Here is a 21,230-nt window from a genome sequence, read left to right on the forward strand (position 1 = left end):
TGTCTACTGTACAATGGTTGTCACATATACTACAAGTACATATCATATAAGGGTATCTCAAACGTCCTATATCAACCCAGCACCATATGCCTTACGACTGCTTCTGCTTCTGCCACCCCATTGGCAAAGGTGCTGTATACCCTCCCTTCTCCCTAAGGAACCATTCGATCCAAACCTCCATCTTTTCCAAAACATTCCGCTCCGGCTTCCCTTCCATCCCAACCTCAAACACCCCCTCCTTACACCAAACACTCCACGACCCCATCATCCCCGCCATAAGCACATCGGTCCCAAGCCGATCCCCAATCACAGCAATCTCATGCGGAGACTCAACAACCCCCCTCTCCCGAAACCATTGCACAACCTCCTCCCCGCAAAATGGCTTCTTTTCCGTGCCCGCCGGTAGTCGGAAAATAGGAATGCGCAGATGCGCAAGCTGCGCTTCCAGCTCGGAGACTTCGCCGTCGAAGCGCGGGTGACTGCCGGCACGGTTTGAGACGATGAGGATTGAGTGCGGGTTTGTGGTTTGGTTGAAGGGGGAGGTTGGCGAGGTGCGGAGGGAGGAGAGTTTGGCCAGGATCTGTGGCGGGAAGGATGTTGTCTTCGCTGCGCAGAGCGTGTTGTCTTTGTCGAGGACCAGGGCGCGGATTGTGGGTGTGCGGGGGGAGTTTTCGGGTGTTGATATTTGTGTTTGGGGACCTTTCTTTACATTGATCAGGTGTGGTCCTAGGTTCTCGGGGAGGTGGGTGAAAGTTGGGATTGTGAGGTGTGGGAGGAATTGGGTTGGTTGTTTGAGGAGGGTTTGGACGGCGTGGTTGAAGCCGCGTAGATTGGAATTGGGTGAGCCGGCCATTGTGGTGAGTTTGGGATTTCGACGTAGAATTATCGGAGATGTAGAGATTGCTATTGTAGGTGCATTATGTGGGAGTTTTGGTGCCTTTTTTGAGGTTGGAGTTGCTGTTTGGTCGGGATGGAGAGAAAGCCCAAAGCGGAGAGGATGAGCTTAGCCGCAAAACTCGCCTTTCTCTTAACCTCCACTTACTCCGACCTCATCACTGTCCCACCATCTCCTCACGATCACCCATTGCCTTGATTCGTGCCCTTTTTTGCGCGAGGGAAGCTCTCAGTGTTTATTTTCGACTTCGTTCAACCATTTTCCATCCTCGTTCGCCGTCACACAGTCGAAATGGGCAAGCTCACCTCCACGATCGGCATCCCGATCAAGCTCCTCAACGAAGCGCAGGTGCGTTACATTCCCTGATATTGCTATTTCGATTTTTGGATGGAAAGGCAGGATGCTTGCGTGATATCGCGAAAATGGAGATCATCATGTTAAAGCGCGAGACAGAGGGGCTAATATTCTTTTCCAATAGGGCCATGTCGTGACGATTGAGATCACATCTGGAGTTGTCTACCGGGGGAAACTCTTGGAAGGTATGTGATTCACTGCTGCTCGAGCTTTTGAATACCTGCTCTCTGTTTAGAGGGGCGGTCTATGAACAAGCTTCAAGAGGCGGTCTTTCTTGCGCGATTCGAAACTCACTAACATGGGTTTCCTACAGCCGAGGACAACATGAACGTTCAGCTCAAGGATATCACCGTCACCGCCCGCGATGGCCGTGTCTCCCATCTCGACCAGGTCTACATTCGCGGCAGCCACGTGCGATTCTTCATTGTGCCTGACATGCTCCGGTACGTTGAACACTGATATCAAACTTGTGGATCGCAATTTTGCGAACTGCGCCTCTCCAATTTCACTTTTACTGACTAGCTTCTTTCTTTTAGCAATGCTCCCATGTTCCGTACACGAGGCCAGCGCGGGCGCGGTGTCGGTTTGGCGCGTGGTAAGGCTACAGTGCAGCGTGCGCGTGGCCAGCGCGGCCGGGGCTAAACGTTATCTGTGGAAGAGATGAAATCGCAGTTTCAAGGCCTCACAAATTCAAGAGTGGTTGGCGTTTTGCTTTGTTTTCTTGGTTCTTAGGGGATTTCTTTTTCGGGCTTTGATCTTGCGAAGTCTTAAAATATCGGCTGGCATTTCTTTTTGTAGAGGCTTCGTCAGATCACCATTCAATTTATGAATCAATACCCGACATGAATCTCCTGGTTCCATAGGTTAAAGGTGTGTCTGGGTATGTTGAGTTTACGGAGCCCCATGAGGTATTGATATCCATTATTCGATGCCTTTGATAGCGGTTCATGCCCGATGAGTATATTAAGCGTAGCAAGAGTTCCATATCCACAGACATAATTTAGCTGATTATTGGCCATGAGTTGAACATATGGACAGCCTTGGCTTGTACTATGTACATTGGCGCTGCCGCCGCTTTTATGAGGGCGCTCAGGCTATGTAGATCTCAGCACGGTCCTGCATTGTACCACGTGATTATCGTTCCTTCTCATCCTACATCTCTTCATCTCTTCATACAACATACAACCCTGTGAACCTTGTGAGCCTTGGGAACATTGGGTCGGTGGCTTAATGGGGTAATTTAAATCATCTTTTTGGAACGCGCAACGTCCCTACCAGCGAGTATAAACTCTCCCCCTCATCCCCCACTCAAATTTATACATGTATGCCACTAGTGAACTTATCATGCGGACACAATGGCCCCAGTGAGCCCTAGGGTATAATGAGAATATGTGGGTTGATATTTACATGCATGCTTGTGAATTAATTGGATACATCCGGATAACAAACCCACCTTGAATAATTCCCTTTTTCCCACAAGTTCCAAGGTTCAAGATCGTCCGTCCTGGGTCAGATCAGAATATTACCCCTTTCGCAATTTCCAAGGCTGCTCGGAGATGGCAAGTAGCTCATTCCTTCTGCTTGCTGCAAAGCTCCAGCAAGACTTCACAGAATCGATCCAGAAGTGGGTCCACCTCATCCTTCCTGAGAATCGAGTTGGACGACTCGATCACAAACAAAGCAGTCGTGCTAGTAGGAAACACAAGCAACCATACGACATCCTCAGGGGGGAGATTGAAGAACTGCGTACTCTTCTGGCAGGACAGCTGACCAAACTGTGTTCTTACACTTTTGTTGTAGTTTTGAAACAATACCACTGATCCTGGTTTACTTCCTGTAGACCACTTGGTACAATTGTCCACCACATCATTCCATCCAATGGTCTCAAACCCAATACTCTCAGCATGCTGAGACTGAACAGCACGAAGTAGATCATGGGGAGTCTCGGATTTCAGAGTTCGTTGAATTCGCACTGGAATTGTATTAGTGCAAGGACCGAGAACTTCTTCAACGCCGGGCAGAAGTAGACTTCGCGTGGTGATCAATTGCCCAAACACAACGTCGGAGGAGCCTGTCCATTCTTGCAGAACCGTTGCCCATGCTACTTTGATAACCGTAGCCATGGTTATCCCGGCGGGGGGTGTAGGCAAAGGCATCTCCCTCTCGAAGCCCACGCTTTCCTCACATTCTACCGCAATAGTGGGCAAGGGAACTGGAGTGACTTGTGAATTCTGGAGCAGGTTTCCCCAGAATTCGTACGCCTGGGAGGTTCTCTGTCGGAAGCACTCACGCGCATAAGCGGCAAAGTCAGATTCGATGCGAGCTTCTTGGTTATCGTATTCGGCCCACAGATCGGATACAAGCTTCTGGAGACCGATTGCATCGTACTGGGCGTGTAGCAGCCTGATGATCAGGATGGAGTGGTTGGGTGCATCTTGAACTAGTTTGAACTCAACTCGGGGCTCATTTGCGAGATAGGTTTTCTTCAATTTGGCCTCGCAAAATGATTTGGCCCAGATTTGAGCACTTTGGTCTCCTGAAGCATGAATGGTGAAGGGTACATCTACATGGCGCAGAATAACCTGTAGTATGTCCTCCCGGAAGGGGATGAAAATCGAGCGTAAGATGGTATGCTTGTCGACAACTGCTTGGCAGGCATGATGGAGTTGGGATGCATCAACGGGGCCGTTCAATTCATAAAGGTGGTAGTCGAGCATATGTGTGGAAGCCATGGTATTTTGTTCCTCAAGTGTTGGAAAAGCGTCCTCGATCTGGTCTACGGCCAACGAAGCCGGGAGATTGGCGAGAAAATCATCCCGAACTGCCTTGAACGGGTCATATGCCTCGGTTGGGACTGAGGTGTCAACAACTTGATGACACTGAGCAAGACTCAGCAGGGATGATGCTCGGAATATATCGGCCACGGTAATATGCAGGCCGCTTTGCCGGCACTTCGTTACCAACTCTCTAGCGGTAATAGAGTTACCGCCGAGATCAAAGAAGTTGGACTGCATTCCAATCGTTGCCAATGGAAGGTTAAGCACCTGCGAGCAAACAGTTTGAATGATAATCTCCTGGGGGGTTGTGGGATCTTGATGGGCAGAGTCGTGGGAGATGTATGCTAGCAGGTCTTTGCGGGACAGCTTGGATGCTTCTTCGCGCAGCACTCGCCGATTCAGCTTACCAGTGGCGGTTTGTGGCAAAGCTACAGTGGCCACAATTGCCGGAGGGACCATAAAACTGGGGAGAGCCTGGTGCAGATTTGACAGGGCGTTTCTGGCTTTCTGGCGGAAATCCTGAGTGGGTAAGGCAAAGAGGCCTTCGACCAGACCATCCCGATGGAGCGTGGACTGTTGCTTTCCAATAGGAACAAAGGCAACCAGCAGTGCGTTTTGGGCTGTGTCATCTGATGGAATGACCACGTCGACCACCGCCGGTTCTTGAGTGTTGAATTGAGGGCACAGGTGGTGTTCGATCTCAGCAAGCTCGATCCGCTGGCCGCGAATTTTGACCAGCCCAGTTCCTTTGCGGCCTAGCAAGTGTAAGGTCCCATCGTGCGGGTTGTGTTTGGCGAGATCACCTGTCCTCAAGAACCGACTATTGCTCTCGGGTCGGAGCTGTTTCAGCCAAGCGGGATCGTGCAAAAAGGTCATCCGGTTTTGCTCTGGATTATCCATATATCCTCTACTCAAACATGGCCCTTCAAGCAGCAGCTCTCCTTCCGCCCCAATCGGCATGAGGATGTCTGGATCATGAGGACTGACCACCCACGGAGTTGCACATAGTGGCCGGCTGAACTGGCGAATATCGCAGCCGGACTCGTTGCGACTGCCGTAACTGCAACCCTTGGAGTTTTCCGACATTCCATACAGGGACAAGAGGTTGACCCCACTATGCTGCCACTTGGCCAGCTCCGTCGCTGCCATGGGCTCACCCACCATGACCAATGTCTTCAGTCCAGAAATCTCTCCAGGCTCCAGAAGGCGAAGCACCGATGGTGTCAGTTTGAGCCAATTCGCATCGTGGTGACGAATTGCCCCTAGCAAGTCGTCCTGCAGCTGCTGTTCGGATGGTACGCAGATACAGGCACCCTGAGTAAGAGGAGCGAGTTGGTCTGTGAGACTGACGATGAAAGCATAGGAGGCATATTGTAATACACGCGACTGAGGAGACAAACTTAATTGTTGGCAGTAGTTCGTCAGGCCACTCGCGAAGGCTGTATGATCCATCGCAAAGCCCTTAGGCTCACCTGTCGAGCCAGAGGTAAAACCCGCATACATGATATTATGCGGCTGAACAGCTGCGAGTTGTTGCGACTCCGCTGCGGAAATTTCACCCGTTTCTGAATCACGAGGAACTACCCAGATGGGGACGTCCAACTGCTCAGCCAGAGCTTCATGTTTGGCTGACACTAGGATGAGTCGTGGTTGAGCCTTGCGACACATCAAAGCGAGACGTTTGGCGGGTTGCGAGGCATCCAGGAGATAAAAGCACCCACCAGCTTTTAACACCGCAAAGATCGCCACAGTAGTCCACATGGATTTCTCCATGAGCAGGCCAACAAACTGATCTGGGCCCACGCCACTGGCCACTAAGCGAGCGGCCATTTTGGATGCATGTTCATCCAGTTCGCTGAACGTGAGTTTACCATCCCATGCACTGATCGCTGGAGCAGATGGCTGTTCACGACACTGTTGCTCGATGAGATGATGAGCGAGTTTTTCAACGCGTTGAGGCGTTGTTTCCGCATTCCACTGAAGGATCTTCTCAATGGATTCCGGACTACTGCCTTGGACGTCGGCAACAGATATATGGGGGTTGTATATGATCCTTGTATAGACGTGGCGCAGTTGAAAGAGAATGGTCCTCAAGAGTTCCAGCGCCAAAAGTTCTCCATCAAAAATAGCTCGTATTTGAATGGCATCTGGCTGGATTCGGCAATTTATTTGGAGAGGACATGTGTTGCTTTTTGCTTCAGAGCTTTCTTCGCCAGCTTTGCAAATCACGAAAATGTTATTGAATTTGATGGCGCTTTCCACTGTCTCATCCGATGCATTGATAATATCCTCCCCCTGACTCAATGCTGCCATGACGGAATCCTCTGGTTGGAGTCTCAGAGCATATGGTTGCACACCAGAAGAACAAGGCCGTACAAGACCAAACAGCACATCAGTCGAATTCGTATAAGTAGCCAGCACTAGTCCCCATGCTACTGCCAAAGCGTTGACTCTTGCTGGTTCTCTCGCAATATCATGGTAATCGTCAATGACAAGGTCAATCTGATCTTTCGGCGAGCCCTGGTAGCCATTAAATGACAAGACAGGAAAACTTGTCGGGTGAAAATCTGTCAAGGGGTTCATTTTGTGCGATGTTTTCTTTCTCTTCTCACTCTCAATGCGAAGCTTTCAATTCTCTCGCGATTCATGTGGATTTGCAAGCTCGGCTGTAGTCCTTTATTCCTGAGGCCTACAATTACAGAAAATTCACTTCGTATCTCTTTACACGATTTAGTGTGAGCTGGAATGTATTTTTGTTGTATTAAACTACATTTTCGAGGTAGCTTTATGTACGGTACCTGACCTATGTATTGGAAAAGACGTAAGACCCAAGCCCCCCATTTACTACTAAGGGAGCTGAGAACCGTAGCCACGGACGTACATAGCTAAGTTGCCCCACAGTTCACGTCTGTTTCTTTTCAAAAACCAGGCAAGTGGAGAAGATAGAACTGTGGAGACTTACTCCGTCCTAGCTGTCGGTATCTGTTGGTGGCGGCAGTGCTCAACAAATTAGGTCGATCAGTTACCACATCGAGATATTATCGGGATGTAATTTTTACGATACTACTCCGTACTCCGTACTGAGTGAACAGATTTTCTAGATCACGCTAGTCTACAACATGATTAGGCTTAAATAGCTATAAATCTTCGGAGATTGTGATCGGCGTGTTGTCACTTTTGGTGGGCCGTGCCACTGAGACAAAGTGGGGGACGAAGATGCTCCAATCGGCTAGAAACTCCTAATGTCCTCTGTGCTCTGTATATATTTTGACTAGAATGTATTCCGTACTATGTGAGGCACTCAGTCGGTATCCTTGTATGGTTCATTCCGGTCCTGTGCTTTTGTACAAATCACATTACCCCAGCGTATAATTTATGCTTGGGTTGTCATATTACCATATATAATACATTAATTGCTCTTGGCATCTATTCGTTAATAAAGGCAAATTGGACGTAAATACGAGCGCATTTCGGACCATTCTATACCCTCAGACGTGGAATGAAGCTAAGGCAAAAGAGCAGCCTATCATCATCAAGTCATATCACTTGTTGTATAGGCTTCGCACGTTGTTATTCCTACTCTGTGATTTCAAGCAATGAGCCGTTACCAGATTAGCTCATTTCATTTCTCAATCATGCACTAGTTAAAAATTCTATAAGGTCACCATCGGGTGTACCAACATTTCTCTTCGCTCCTTTCGATATAAGATCGATTGCTAATGCCTTTAACTTCCCCTTTGGATCTGTCTGGGACGTGTCCGGTAATCCAGGTCCCACCATGATTTGCCTGAAGAAAAGCATCCAGACTCCGATGAGAATCAAGGCTTCGGCGAATAAGTCCGCGTCCAAATCTTGATACCCCCGTACAAATCCTTGAATCAACGAGCTGAAGGAACTAGCACCACTGAAATGATGCTGGATGTAGATGACGGCCATCATATTGGCAAAATCGTGGAGTTGATTTTCATATGTAATAGTCTCCCAATCAATAATGGTAAGCTCTGTGCCAGCTGGTAAAGATGAGTATTGGATGAGAATGCTGTTGGTCTTTGTCAGCATATGACTATGAATACGGGAAGACAAAGCATACTTTCGTGGGGAGAAGTCTCCATGAATCACACCCTGCACTCTTTGGTCCTTCTTGGTAAGAGCTGCAAGGACTACTTGCCGGAGCATTTCATCCTCGCACTGGTTGGCAACCGCTTCATATAAAGGGCTGGGTGTCTTGCAGTAAAGATCTTCATTGCGCCGAAAAATTTCCAAAGGACCTTCTTCAATCTGACTCCTGCCCCAAGTATGGAAACAAGCAAGCCATCGCCCGATAGCTTCACCGATGGAGGCGATTTGGTCTTGGATGTTGAGCTCTGAAGGAGGCGACAGAAGAAATGACTTCAACAGTTGACTATCGACTTTGTCTTCCACCAGTTGTATTTGTGACTCGGGAATGAAATGATATAGATTCACGGGCCTTACTGAGATGCGATTATCTGGGACATGTTGGAAAGCGCCAGTATCTTTGGCCATCTGCAGGAATGCCAGCTCGGCTGTCTGCAAACAACATTGTTAAACAGATACTCTCAATCTCAAGGGAAAAACATACATATCGAGTGACGTCTGAACATTGTCTGATGACCACACTCCTGCTTCCATCCGGCAGCGGGCAAAGCAAAGATCCCCTGCAGATGCAATTCACGCTGCCACCTGCCAATCGCTCAACTGTGGAGCAGGCATATGGGAGAGGGGCCAAGATTTCAATGAATTGAGCATCTCCTGCGTTTCCTTGTAATGTACCCATCTTGCTAGGACAGTGTCCTATTGGCACAGCTAAACACAATGAGAATAAATGATGTCAATCCTGTGTTTTCAACAGCTGAACTATTGGTCCAGTCAGGTGATCTAATTCCTTACAGGGTTAGGACATGCATCTTAAACCAGCCAATCATATTGTTATAGTAGTACTTCGTGAATGATGTTGGTATGCACTATTTCTATCATTCCTTCAACCTATCTAGGTCGATATCCGCACCACTGGCCATAATATGTCAAGAAAAACAACATAGAGTACATATATATAAATTTAATGGCCCATCGCAGCAACCATCTGCTTCCTCTCTAACAGCGGGCGTGGATCTAGATAGACAGTGAAAAAGCTCATCCGTTCTTCCCCCACCCGTCTACCAAAAACTGCAAGGCCATCAATCTTAATAACCTTCTGCTCTGGATCCCCCTTGACTACATAGTCAATCTTGGCCTCCTGATAGATCCGATCCGGCAACACATCCACATGACCAATTGTATGTGTCATGCTATCAAGAAGGGAAAATTGCATTTTGAAGAAACCCTTGATGGCGTCGTGACCCTGCAAGGGAGGCTGTCCTGGAAAGCGCATCACGCAGTCTGTGGTATAAAACTTGGGAACGGAGACATCCGGATTGAGGGCATCACCGGCTGCGTGGTATTGCTGAAGCCATTCAATAGCGGATGTTTTGACTTCCGGGGTATCCACTGCGAGACATGTTAGACACACATTATGGAGATCGGATTCAGGTAGTGGGATATGGACATACTATTGAGGCGACTGATTTTGTTGAATTGTTGAATGGGAATCAGGAATTAGGAATTTGAAATTGGGGGGATGATTCAAGTGGGTAAGAAAATGTTTTGATCGTCGGTTGATAACCCTGAGACAACAGAGTAGTGGTGATCGGAAAGCTAAAAAATAAAAAAGAGAACAAGATGAGTTCGGATTTGTTCGGCCTAATTCTTCGGCAGCGGCTAGCGAAGAACACTAACCTACAGAATCTTATTTTGATGCGGATCAATAGCTCAAGGTGGATATACATAGGTTCATTTCAGGATCTGTCAATCTATTTCTCTTCAGCTCTGCCGCAATTATGTCGATCGATCACGATTTCAGTTACCACATAGAAACGTGATCTAGATTTGTATTGGACGATAATAAGCGGGCCACAGGTATATACCTTTAACATCGCAGGCTATGTGGGGATCGCATCGGTACATATGTACTCCGTATATTGTACCGTATCCGAACTACTCCCAAGTTGCCCCACAGTTCAGCTTGTTGCGAAGTTTCTTCAGGAATCTTGGAAATGGACGGTGGATCCATGGATCCATGGCGGGACGGCACGAATAAATTACAACCCTATGTTTACGCTGCCAAATTACTGCCGTATTACGTACTGAAATTGAAACCCCCGAAATAACATACCGAAACAGCTTACAAGACAGTCAGTGAAAGTTTGAAGCTATTTGATTAAAAAAATCAACCCTGCGAAGGAGTAGAAAACACGTTGAAAACGCCAGAATCAGAAATGATTTATAAGGTCAAATCAGAACTACGAACTACTTAATATAATTCCAACTACTTCGTGGCCAAAGCTCATGTGGTGGCCCGTTGATGTTGATGAACAAAAACAATTATTATTATAAACATATATATGACTTTCGTATCGAGAAATTTTTATATGCCGATAGCAAGATTTTATATAGTGTCATCCCGCGTTACGAGAGCAGGCAAGGAGTGAGTACAAGACGGCTAACAGCTGCAGGTCACCAATTTTAAGCAGAGGCATTAGTGTTATTCTTTGGGGATTTCCCCTCCATGAAGAAGACAGATGAGGCGCCGTTGACGAGGCAGATAAGTGCTACAATAAAGTCAGTCAATGCAGGTCAAGGGAAATTCCAAAACTAGTAGCCTCACCCATTATCACGTTCATGTAAAAGTATCCAGCCACATCAACCAAAGATCCGCAGATCAAAGGTCCTAGCATCAATCCAAGGCTAAAAGAAACACCATACAGGGAAGAAACACGGGAGGATCCCCCATGAGCCCCGAAGATGAGTGGGTTCTTGGCCTGAAGATCTTTGGCGAGGGCTAAGATACAAGTTAGCATGTCATTTGTGGATGCGGTGATAGAAAATAGAAAGTGCAAATAAGCAATTAGACGTACCTGACATTTGCTGACCGCCCGAGCCGCGCACCAAGCAGAGGAAAAGACCAATTGCGGACAATGATGCCAGATGAATGGCCTTCCCACCAGCTTCACCACTGGCCCATGGGAATCGACCGTCCCCGGGCATTCCCAGGAGAACAAAGAGCGGTGTCAGGATAACCCAGCCGGAGACAGTGATAGATCGAACTCCATGTCGGTCTCGAATCGACCCGGCCACAGGACCCAGGATAATGGCAGGTATTTGCAGACAGAGAAACATCATACCTGCCGGTAAGCTCTTCCATCCAAATGCATTACGCACATGAAGGGGAAGAGTAGTATCAAATCCAGCAACGACAGCAGAAGTGGTCAGGCTGTTTAGGAGACTGGACAGGACTCTGGGATCGCGAAGCATAATGCTGTAAAAGCCTCGACTTGATGCATTCTCCGAACATGCGACCGATGGCCCAGTTTCGTCAGCTTGATCGATGTCAGAGGACCCAGAAAGTAAAGAGGTGGTCTCATCTGGAGTAACTTCCGTGGCAGATGGAACAGATGCAGGTGACTCGGAGGGGCTGGCAGGTTGACTTGGGATCATGAGACGGGCAGCCATGTCCAGGACAAGCACCGCCATAGGGACAGACCATGCCGGCCAGTATCCGAACAACTGAAGTAGCACACCAGCGACCATGGGTCCTCCAACGACGCCCGTAGACGCAAAGGATCTGGCGGTGCCCATTACCTGTCCCATTTTGTCCTTACTCGTAATATCCGTTATTGTAGCGAGGCCGATTACCCATGTAGCAGACCCTGCCACACCTTGAATGACTCGTCCTAAAAAGAGCGCCCATACTGAAATGTGGCGGGAGGCGCGAATGGTCAGCTTGAACTCGTACCGCCATTATTATAGAAACGAAACATACGTGAAGGAGTGCACGCGACGAGAACTGTGCCTGTGAGACACCCGGTCAGAGCAAAAAGTAGCGGGGTCTTCTTGCTTGGTGTTTTGTCCGCGAAGTGGGCGATAATAGGACCAGAGATCAGGGACACCAAACCGTGGATGGTAAGCAGCGCAGTAGTCAAACTCTGGGTATGGGAGGGATCCAAGTGTAGACGGTTTTCGAGCATATATCCAAGGATAGGAACGATGAAGCCAAAGAGGAAGGTTTCTTAATTGAGTACCGTCTGGTCAGCGTAAAGCGAGAACATGAAGGACGACGACGAACCAGCGAACAAGGCGATGTACATCGACGAGATAATAAAACACCTAGACGAACGAAAACCATAGCTAGAAGGGTTTGTACTATCCATATTGACGGACATTATAATTTGAGGGAAGCTATGCAGCAGTCTGAAGAGACAACTTGACATGCGACATGGAGATATCTGGAGCTACCCATAGCGATCGTACTATAGTAGTCATGTATGGTAACTTATACTCGGTTGTTACGACAAATACAATGTACCGGTGTACATACAAAACCAGGATTCAAAAAAGAAAGCGAAAAATTTAGACTCCAGCGTTTCCATATGCAAATAGGATAGGTGATGGCAATGATAGAGCGTTGAGACTTATTGTGGCATATCTACTATGATTATCGCTCATTTTAGGATTCTCACAACGTCACCACGGCCTTTTGAGCACTCATGCCTTGTCGTACTCTGTCCAATCCAGCCTGAACTGACTCCAACCCATGGCCAACCACCAACGGTTCTGGGGTAGCTTGAAAGATCTTCTTCTCTAATGCCTCAGGTAAGAAATCCCGGTAGATAGCTTTTCCAACTTCATTCTCTACAATAGTCCCTGCCAGCACTAACCACGAGTCAGTTAAATCCATCAAACCCAGTAATTATCAATCTTACCAGCTTTAGCCTCAATGCCATAAAGTGACACATTCTCCGGGACTGGGTTCGTGGTCATGACTTTCTTGTCCTGCTTCAACGCGTGCACAATATCCACACACATCTGCACTGTTGGTCGCTTGGATATTGAGTCAAGAACGCCCACAAACTCCGTACTGCTCAGAGCCTGGACAATCTCATCTTTGACAGATTTGCTGTGATAATCAAACACCTTAGATGCACCGAGACGGAGACACTGTTCGTGATTCTGAGGACTGGCGGTAGTCACGACCTGATACCCTGACGCCTTAGCCAGCTGAATAGCACAACTACCCACGCTAGAGGCACCGCCCCATACCAAGAGAGTCTTGCCCGTTGGTTTGGGATTCACAGAAGGATGTTGGAGATGGAGGTCTTCTTTTTGATACAACGCGGCGGCGGCGGTCGAAAGCGCACAGGGAACGACGGAGCCTTGAGCGAACGACACATCGGCGGGTAATGGACAGGTTAAGCTCGAAAGTAGAGCGGTATAATGCTGGAACCCAGCGTGGCGAGTGTAAGTGCTATCCATCCCAAAGGCATGTCTGAAATTCACACGAGTCAGTCAAGTATATGCGACATCATTAACAATTAGAGTACAAACCCGATCACACGCTGACCAACTGTCAAATCGGTGACATTTGACCCGACTTCCACCACTTCGCCTGCGACATCGACGCCGAAAATGTTGGGATATGGGATATAATCCAGGAATGCAGTGTCTTGCAGCATGTAGTCACATGGGTTAATTGCAACGGCATGGTTTTTCACCACTACCTCGTTCGGTTCGGGGGAAGGGTAGGGTGCTGGTTCTACCACAAATGGTCTGGCTCTGGGAGTGAGGGCCCAAGCGGCCTGGTTGAGAGGCTGGCTGGTCGAGCAGTTGTGTGCTACTGCCATGTTGGTAATGATGGAGTAGAAAGATAAAATGGACAAAACCGGAACTTCAAGAGCTCTACTATGTTGTAGACCGGCTTGAGACAAATTACATCTTCTCTGTGTGAATGTAAAACTATGACTAGATCTCGATAACCCCCACTAGCGTTAGCCTTTCAAATGGGTAGGGATCTTCCAAAAAAACTTTCTTTCAGCTCTGAGGATCATAATACTTTGTCATGGCGACTTTGGAATCAACAATTTTTCGATTTTCTCTTAGTTTACCAAAAAAAATATAATAGTGGAGAGATTCGATTCTTGAAATATTCCAATGGGATTGATTACCGTCGCCCCATCCTGTGTCAGTGTTAACTAGCGTAGTGGGGTGCATGAGTGTCCTATATCCCAGATCGACTAAAGAGAAGCCGAGCAAATCCGAGACGGCATAGAAAAATGGTAGGAATTAATGACCTGCTTGACTGCCTGGAGAAGCTATTACGTATTTCACCACTAAAGTGAGAACAACATATACCTGCAGCATGCAAGTCTAATTGGCTTTGAGACAGCTTACATTCTCCCTTTGAAAAAGGATTTCTCTTGGGCCAGGGACCTCCTGTCATTTGTGATCTGCAAAGCAGAAAAACCTTCCAAAGTTGGAAGCCTGGGCCGATGCTCCACAGAACAGAAAATACACTGAATACATGAATTATACAAAATACGCAAAATACAGAAAATACCTATACCGTATTTGCCGTATCAGATGTATAGCGGAATCCAGCCCTGAGCTTTGATCTATTTCGGATACTCTTTTTACAAGAATGGATTTGGAGGATCGAGATTTATAAATCTGGCTACATAAACATAAAGCTCATTATCCCTTTAGTTGCAAAAATCCAGCAATTACTGTTTTCCTACATCTACCCTTGTTGGATTTTCTCTCTTGACTGATCCTAAATATATTCAATCACTATGTTACTTAAAACTGAAACCACCGAGCCCACCTTTCTCTTCACCTCCGAGTCTGTCGGCGAAGGCCATCCCGATAAAGTCTGTGATCAAATAGCAGACGCCATCCTCGATGCTTGTTTGACACAAGATCCTCTCTCCAAAGTCGCCATCGAAGCCGCCGCTCGACCCGGCCTGATCTTTGTGTTTGGTGTCCTGGACACACAAGCTAAGGTTGACGTTGATGCCATTGCCCGCGCGGTCCTCAAGGATATTGGATATGACTCCGCCTACCAGGAACTCGACTACAAGACCTGCAAGGTAATGGACCATATCGAGCGACGAACTACCCCGGAAGCTGCTGCACCATTGGTCTTTCTCAGCACTTCCGATACGGAAGCAGCTGGTGACCAGGGCATTATTTTCGGTTATGCCTCGAATGAAACCCCACAATCACTGTAAGTTCCAAAATTTGTTTGACATTCCTACGGCAAAGGTACTTACCACATTAGGCCCTTGACTATTGAATTGTCGCACCGTATTACGCGACAAATGAAAACTGCCCGACTGGATGGAACTCTTCCCTGGTTGCTACCAGACACCAAGACACAAGTCACCATCGAATACGCCAGACGCAAGAATGGCGAGACGGTCCCGTTGCGGGTGCATACTATTGTGCTCACGGCGCAGCATACACCGGATGTGACAGTCGAGGAGTTGCGCCGGGAAGTTTTCGAAAAGGTTATCTGCAAGGCCGTTCCCGCACAGTACCTGGATGACCAAACGGTTTACTATGTATGTTTGCCAATGCGATAGAAGAATCTCCCTGCGAATGCTAATTGGGAAACAGATCCAACCAACTGGAGACTTGGGTGTGACTCCATCAGGAAAATTTGCTGGCGTCACCGGTCGAAAGATCGTCGTTGACACATACGGTGGATGGGGTGCCCATGGTGGCGGTGCCTTTTCTGGCAAAGATTACCGCCAGGTATGCGTTCTTTGTCCTTCTATTTTGAACCGATCAAATGCTCACTATCATTACAGGTTGATCGTTCCGCTGCATACATGGCACGATGGATTGCGAAATCGATCATCCATGCCGGTCTCGCACAGCGGTGTCTTATCCAGCTGTCATACTCCATCGGCGTTGCCGAGCCATTGAGTATCTTCGTCGATACCTATGGAACGGGCAAAATGACTGATTTGCAATTGGAAAAAGTCGTGTTTGAGAATTTTGACATGCGACCTGCCTTCATTGCGAAAAAATTGGGATTGACGAAACCGATCTACTACCAGACGTCAAAGAATGGGCACTTTACCAACTCACTGTTCCCATGGGAGAAGCCCAAGGATCTGATTCTGTAGTTCTAGCATAGCTTAGTCTAAATGATTATTTGTTGATTAATTCTTTTTATTGATCTCTATAATAGCACTACCGAATAGGAGAGGATAACCAAGGTTTTGTCTATGGGTGATTATCCACCAGCCTCTACGATATAGTACGAGGTATTATTAGAAAATTAGTAAGGGGGCTCACGCCATACCTAGGTACTGCATTTTTATGTAGATATTAAACTTGAGCTCAAGGTGGATATTGGTTCATCGCCGGATTTGATCAAGCTGTGTACAGCTCTGCTGAAATCATGCCGATCCATCGCATTGAAGCGGTTCATTGTCCTTGAACAAGTGGGTAATTAGGTTTCTCGGGTTAGGTGAGGGTACCTTACTCCGTAATAGGTAAGCTCCGTTAGCCATTGATCATCGACCCGGCTGTCATAGAGTGGAATCAGCCGTCAGGCCTCGGAGAGAACTTGTAGATCTCACGCGATTGAGGAGCTCCTGCAGATCTTCAGCTCTCTCAGCAGCGCCAAAATCAAGAATTCCCAGCCCCTTGGAGTGGATGTCAATATGCCGAATCGTGCAGATTGATGTTGGAATTACATGCGAGGTAGGATACCAATAATACAATATGTATTATCGTAATTCGTGTATAATACCATACGGTCACTTACCTAGTTGTAGCAGAGACTTTTCAAGTCTGGAGCCAATACCAATTTACAGCCTATGTTTACATGGAATTAAAGGTTAGCCTATATGGCACATCTGTTGGGAGAAAGGATCTTCGATCAATCACGAAAAGAGATATATCTACTAGTACCTAGTGGGAGGAGGCAGGTCTCAGGCAACCGCACACCGCAACAGTTGGAATCAGTCTAGGCCATGCTCCTCAAGGCTCTCCGGTTGATCTTGAATCCAGTCACCGGAATCTGATCAATACAACGGACGCCTCCGGACAGACATTGCAAGCCCGTCAGTCCCTCGCCCGCATATCGCTCGATATCCTCCTTTGCCTGTTCCGGTTTCTCGCGGAATTCCGGCTTTAAAACAACAAATGCAGTTGGTCGGTCCAGCTGAGCGGCTTCATCCCGGCATCCCACCACAACAACACTGCCCACAGCAGGGTGGCCGAAGATGATCCCTTCCAGCTCGGCGGCTGAAACATGCGATCCGTAGCCCTCACCGACCTTGATCAGCTCCTTGAGGCGGTCGACAATGTACACATTGCTGTCTTCATCTATATACCCGTAATCGCCGGTCTGGAACCATCCATCCGAGGTGAAAGCACGATTTGCAACCTCGTTATCCTTGTACCCTCTGAATCGTGCCAACCGATTGCGCACGTAGAGTTCTCCCGACTCCCGCACCCCACAAGGAGCGCCGGTTTCCGTATCGATGACCTTGGCCTGCACGCCATTGACCAGAGTTCCACTCGATCCGGGCCGACGGGAAGATTCGTCTTCAGTCTGAATGGTGAGGAGCATAGTTTCTGCCGAGGCCCATTCCATCGTCAATGGCAGTCCGTCGAAGCGGCAGGACAGGGCATCGCGAACACCTTCGCTGATGGGGCTGCCAGCACTCAGAATCCATTTCATGCTGCTCAGGTCTGTGTCACTACGATCAGACGCAAGCTTCGCAGCCAATGGAGGTGCAACAAAGAGAAACGTGATCCCGTGACGGGGGATAACATCGATATTGGATGATTCGAGAGACTCGCGCATCAACACTACAGGAATTCCCAGTAGGATGTTGAGGCCCATATGCAATTTGGCGTTGATGAAGAAGCCCAGCGATAGGGGGGATATCCAAACATCTTCGTCCGGGTTGGTGGTGGATGGAACCGTGAGACGAGTGGCTTCCATCGTTGCAATGAAATGGGCATGGCTGACCAGAACGGACTTCATACTGCCGGTCGAACCACTGGTGCGATTGATAAAGCCCGTGTACTCTTCGGCCTGGGCATTGGTAGTCAATTCAAAAACCGGGATGAAGTGGTTATCATCGCGGCATCTCGATTCCGCCAGCATCTCTTCCAGATTCGGGATTGAGGCAGAGCCGCGATCCAAAGTGAGCACGGGAATCTCGCGATATTGACTCAATGCTTTGTTTGTTAGGGAAAGCAGCTTTTGATCGGTCAGAATCAGCTTCGCGTTGACCAGTTTGAGATGCGAGACAATGTCCGTCTCATTTTGCTGTTTCTGAACTGGAATCAGGGCCACTGTGGCTCCCGCAGCGACACAACCAAAGTATGCGATGGGATATTGGATCTTCACATAATGTTAGATGAATGCAATCATTTTCGTATCAGATAGACGTACTAGATCATGGGAAAAGATCGCCACCACCTCCTGAGGTTGGATTTGATATTGGGCTTTCAAGATGCGAGCCAGTTGCAGACTTCGCTGCTCCAATTGGCCCAATGTCAACGTCTCCTCAGTCCCGTCCACTTGATATAGAACACGGTCTTTGGGATAATCTCGCCGTCCATGGCGAAAGATGTAAGAAAAGACATCTGCCTGAGGCAAGGATGGAAGAGGTAGTAATGAATCAAAGATCATTTTGCAAGTACAATAACGAATGGCACAAAAGGGGAAGTTGAGCTCTTCCTGTCAGGCTAAGTATATATATAGTCCTACGGCTAGATTAAATTACTACGGGAAAAATACACGATTGTGCCGTCATATATTTTCATATGGTGTCAAGGCCTTATAATTTACCATGAATTTGTCGACGCCATCAATACATTGTACACCTCAGCGGTTCCACCTTCTAGCAGTAGTTCGTTCTCTAGTTTTTGCGAAGAAACTTGAACACGAAGCTGAACTGTGGGGCAAGCGGTTCGTAATTGTACCTAATGTCGATCGATCGATCGATCCGTATATGTATTTACAGCTAGTAATTTATTTGAGTTTACCTGCATATGCAGTACAATACATACGTTGTGTGAAATATCGAAAGCATTCGAAGCGTACGGAGTACAAAATATCTAATTATATGACGCAGGAAAATATTTGAAGATCTACGCGAAAAGAGCTGAAAAGAGAAATATATAAATGCCAATTAGCGTTGTCTGATAGGTAAAAATTGCAAAGTTAGGGCTAGAATGACCAAACCATTTTGCCTTATCACTTCATTTCCATCCGCTGGTTCGATAGCACCCTCAACATCAGCTTCAGCATCATTCAAAAAACATGACGGAGAGTCCATTTCCCTCTATCCCCTTTGCGAAGGAAATCTTCGTCGGGGTTGCCGCTCTGTATTTTGTGGCCCTGATATTTTACCGATTTTACCTTCATCCTCTGTCTAAATATCCTGGCCCCAAAGTGGCTGCAGTTTCTTGTCTATACAGAGCTTATCACCAGACCTGGCGAGATGGTCGTTTGGTGGAGCAACTAACTCACCTTCATGAAGTCTATGGCAAGTTATCCTTATCCTCCAACCCCCCACCTCTATCATAGCTCTAACCGCTTGTTATGATAGGCCCTGTTGTTCGAATCACACCTAATACGGTGCGTATCATCTCTATTAGAAAATATCCGATATATTGACTAATCTGTTGTTCAGCTGCACTTTCGCAATCCTCAAGCCTTCCACGATATCTTCTCGCCGCAGAATAAGACAGTCAAAGATCAAGAATTTTACCATCACCTTGGTCTACCCGACTCATCGTTTAGACTTGAAGGCGAAGAGCACGCTGCGCGATTGAAGCTTATGTCCCCACTTCTCGGCCGCAATCATATGGATGATATTCAGACTATTGTTCGTCGCAATGTAGGTTGTATCACCTGTTAGTAACAGAAGAGAATCTCACCCTTTGTAGGTACAACGATTCTGTGACCTGCTGCAATGTAGCATGGGAAATGAGAAGCCCATTGAGCTGGCATTGGGATATCGTGGCTTGGCATTGGATATAATTAACGAGTTCATATTTGCTGTCATTCCCGACAACCTCCGGGGACTTGAAAACGAGAAGTTTCGTAATCCGCTCTCCATGTCAACGTATTACAGCTTCGACTGGACAATGTGGCTCATGAGGAACTTCCCTCTTACCTGCCATTTCCACGACTTTGCCAGTTACCTTCCCTCCAGTCTCAAATTCAGTTATGACCAACGGAACGTGATGACAGAGGTATTTCCCATTCACTCCTAACCTCCGCATTGATTATCCTTCGTTCTGACTCGCGCATAGTTAATGACCAATCTTCTGCACTATAACCTTTCCTCCCCTGAGATGAACGATCGAGCCACTCTTATTGGTAACATGACGAAGCCAAGCAGTGCAAGGAATGGCAAACCGCTCCCAGAATCAGCTCTCTTAGATGAAGCAATCGGAGTCATGCATGGTGGAGTGCTTGATATCTCCAACGTTCTGCCTTACGGGACTTTCCACTTAGCTCAAGATCCCGAAGCACAGCAGAAGCTGTATGAGGAGCTCAAGGGGGTTTGGAAGAACCCAGCCGACCCAATTCCAGACCATGAAATCCTCCGAAATCTTCCCTATTTGGTAAATATCGCCTTACCCAGAACAAAAGCGTTTACGCTCGGCATGTCACTGAACTTTCATTAGAAAGGCCTAGTTAAGGAAACCCTTCGTTTCACACACGGCGTCATTTCCGGTATGCCTCGTATTGTCACAGCCAACGGTGCTCAGATTGATGGATATTCCATTCCACCTGGGGTATGTGTATCAAAAATATGATTATGGCCATGATTAAAAATAACCGTTTCTAATCCTTTAGACCATTGTTGCCACCACTTCCGTCTATGTTCACATGGATCCGACTGTCTTTTCAAACCCTGAACAATTCTCTCCTGAGCGCTGGGCAAACGGTGATCCCCAGCTCGAGAGATCTCTTGTTCCGTTTTCAAAGGGACGGAGAATGTGTCCTGCACAAAAGTAAGTGAATTGTAATTTCATGCAACAGGTAACGAATTAATCGCTGATAAACCTAGTATATCATACATGGAGATTTCTGCCGCATTCGCTGCTGTGTTTCGCAGGTTTGAGGTTTCGCTGTACGAAACAACGTAAGCTCTCTACTCTAATCTGATATTTTATTGATTATATTGCTAATATTTGGATAAAACGCAGGGAGGAGGACATGAAGTACAAAGCGTATGCTTCTATACACTACACTGGCCGACCCTTGAGAGCAACGCTCAAGCCTAGACTTGATTAAATGCGTTTTCGAATTTGTTCTGTATGATTTT

At 47.4% G+C, this 21,230-nt stretch overlaps 9 protein-coding genes across 9 annotated transcripts; 3 read left to right on the forward strand and 6 right to left on the reverse strand.

Annotated features, from left to right (window-relative positions):
- Positions 1 to 91: 91 nt before the first annotated feature.
- On the reverse strand, positions 92 to 853 carry PEX2_064630 (phosphatidylglycerophosphatase; the record flags this gene model as incomplete). Its single annotated transcript, XM_016743734.1, has 1 exon — positions 92 to 853. One exon carries the CDS (start codon positions 851 to 853, stop codon positions 92 to 94), a length of 762 nt encoding a protein of 253 aa, XP_016594799.1.
- A 333-nt stretch (positions 854 to 1,186) lies between these two features.
- On the forward strand, positions 1,187 to 1,891 carry PEX2_064640 (putative small nuclear ribonucleoprotein SmD3; the record flags this gene model as incomplete). Its single annotated transcript, XM_016743735.1, has 4 exons — positions 1,187 to 1,243; positions 1,374 to 1,434; positions 1,563 to 1,692; positions 1,786 to 1,891. 4 exons carry the CDS (start codon positions 1,187 to 1,189, stop codon positions 1,889 to 1,891), a joined length of 354 nt encoding a protein of 117 aa, XP_016594800.1.
- Positions 1,892 to 2,817: 926 nt separating this feature from the next.
- Positions 2,818 to 6,609, reverse strand: nrps6 (putative nonribosomal peptide synthase; the record flags this gene model as incomplete). Its single annotated transcript, XM_016743736.1, has 1 exon — positions 2,818 to 6,609. The coding sequence occupies one exon, from the start codon at positions 6,607 to 6,609 to the stop codon at positions 2,818 to 2,820; it is 3,792 nt and encodes a 1,263-aa protein (XP_016594801.1).
- Positions 6,610 to 7,659: 1,050 nt separating this feature from the next.
- Positions 7,660 to 8,648, reverse strand: PEX2_064660 (uncharacterized protein; the record flags this gene model as incomplete). The annotated part of the gene is made up of 2 exons (XM_016743737.1): positions 7,660 to 8,570; positions 8,627 to 8,648. The coding sequence occupies 2 exons, from the start codon at positions 8,646 to 8,648 to the stop codon at positions 7,660 to 7,662; spliced, it is 933 nt and encodes a 310-aa protein (XP_016594802.1).
- A 455-nt stretch (positions 8,649 to 9,103) lies between these two features.
- Positions 9,104 to 9,869, reverse strand: PEX2_064670 (nuclear transport factor 2 family protein; the record flags this gene model as incomplete). Its single annotated transcript, XM_016743738.1, has 2 exons — positions 9,104 to 9,531; positions 9,824 to 9,869. 2 exons carry the CDS (start codon positions 9,867 to 9,869, stop codon positions 9,104 to 9,106), a joined length of 474 nt encoding a protein of 157 aa, XP_016594803.1.
- Positions 9,870 to 10,605: 736 nt separating this feature from the next.
- On the reverse strand, positions 10,606 to 13,760 carry PEX2_064680 (Polyketide synthase, enoylreductase; the record flags this gene model as incomplete). Its single annotated transcript, XM_016743739.1, has 8 exons — positions 10,606 to 10,691; positions 10,748 to 10,921; positions 10,998 to 11,813; positions 11,903 to 12,148; positions 12,206 to 12,246; positions 12,600 to 12,792; positions 12,843 to 13,405; positions 13,465 to 13,760. 8 exons carry the CDS (start codon positions 13,758 to 13,760, stop codon positions 10,606 to 10,608), a joined length of 2,415 nt encoding a protein of 804 aa, XP_016594804.1.
- Positions 13,761 to 14,705: 945 nt separating this feature from the next.
- Positions 14,706 to 16,046, forward strand: PEX2_064690 (methionine adenosyltransferase; the record flags this gene model as incomplete). The annotated part of the gene is made up of 4 exons (XM_016743740.1): positions 14,706 to 15,139; positions 15,194 to 15,476; positions 15,532 to 15,669; positions 15,726 to 16,046. 4 exons carry the CDS (start codon positions 14,706 to 14,708, stop codon positions 16,044 to 16,046), a joined length of 1,176 nt encoding a protein of 391 aa, XP_016594805.1.
- Positions 16,047 to 16,894: 848 nt separating this feature from the next.
- On the reverse strand, positions 16,895 to 18,577 carry PEX2_064700 (AMP-binding enzyme domain protein; the record flags this gene model as incomplete). The annotated part of the gene is made up of 2 exons (XM_016743741.1): positions 16,895 to 18,286; positions 18,338 to 18,577. The coding sequence occupies 2 exons, from the start codon at positions 18,575 to 18,577 to the stop codon at positions 16,895 to 16,897; spliced, it is 1,632 nt and encodes a 543-aa protein (XP_016594806.1).
- Positions 18,578 to 19,492: 915 nt separating this feature from the next.
- On the forward strand, positions 19,493 to 21,199 carry PEX2_064710 (cytochrome P450; the record flags this gene model as incomplete). Its single annotated transcript, XM_016743742.1, has 8 exons — positions 19,493 to 19,528; positions 19,584 to 19,790; positions 19,840 to 20,148; positions 20,209 to 20,523; positions 20,587 to 20,697; positions 20,759 to 20,916; positions 20,973 to 21,047; positions 21,112 to 21,199. 8 exons carry the CDS (start codon positions 19,493 to 19,495, stop codon positions 21,197 to 21,199), a joined length of 1,299 nt encoding a protein of 432 aa, XP_016594807.1.
- Between the last annotated feature and the right edge of the window lie 31 nt (positions 21,200 to 21,230).

The sequence above is a fragment of the Penicillium expansum genome (assembly GCF_000769745.1).
Source record: "Penicillium expansum strain MD-8 chromosome Unknown contig210, whole genome shotgun sequence".
Lineage (NCBI taxonomy): Eukaryota > Fungi > Ascomycota > Eurotiomycetes > Eurotiales > Aspergillaceae > Penicillium > Penicillium expansum.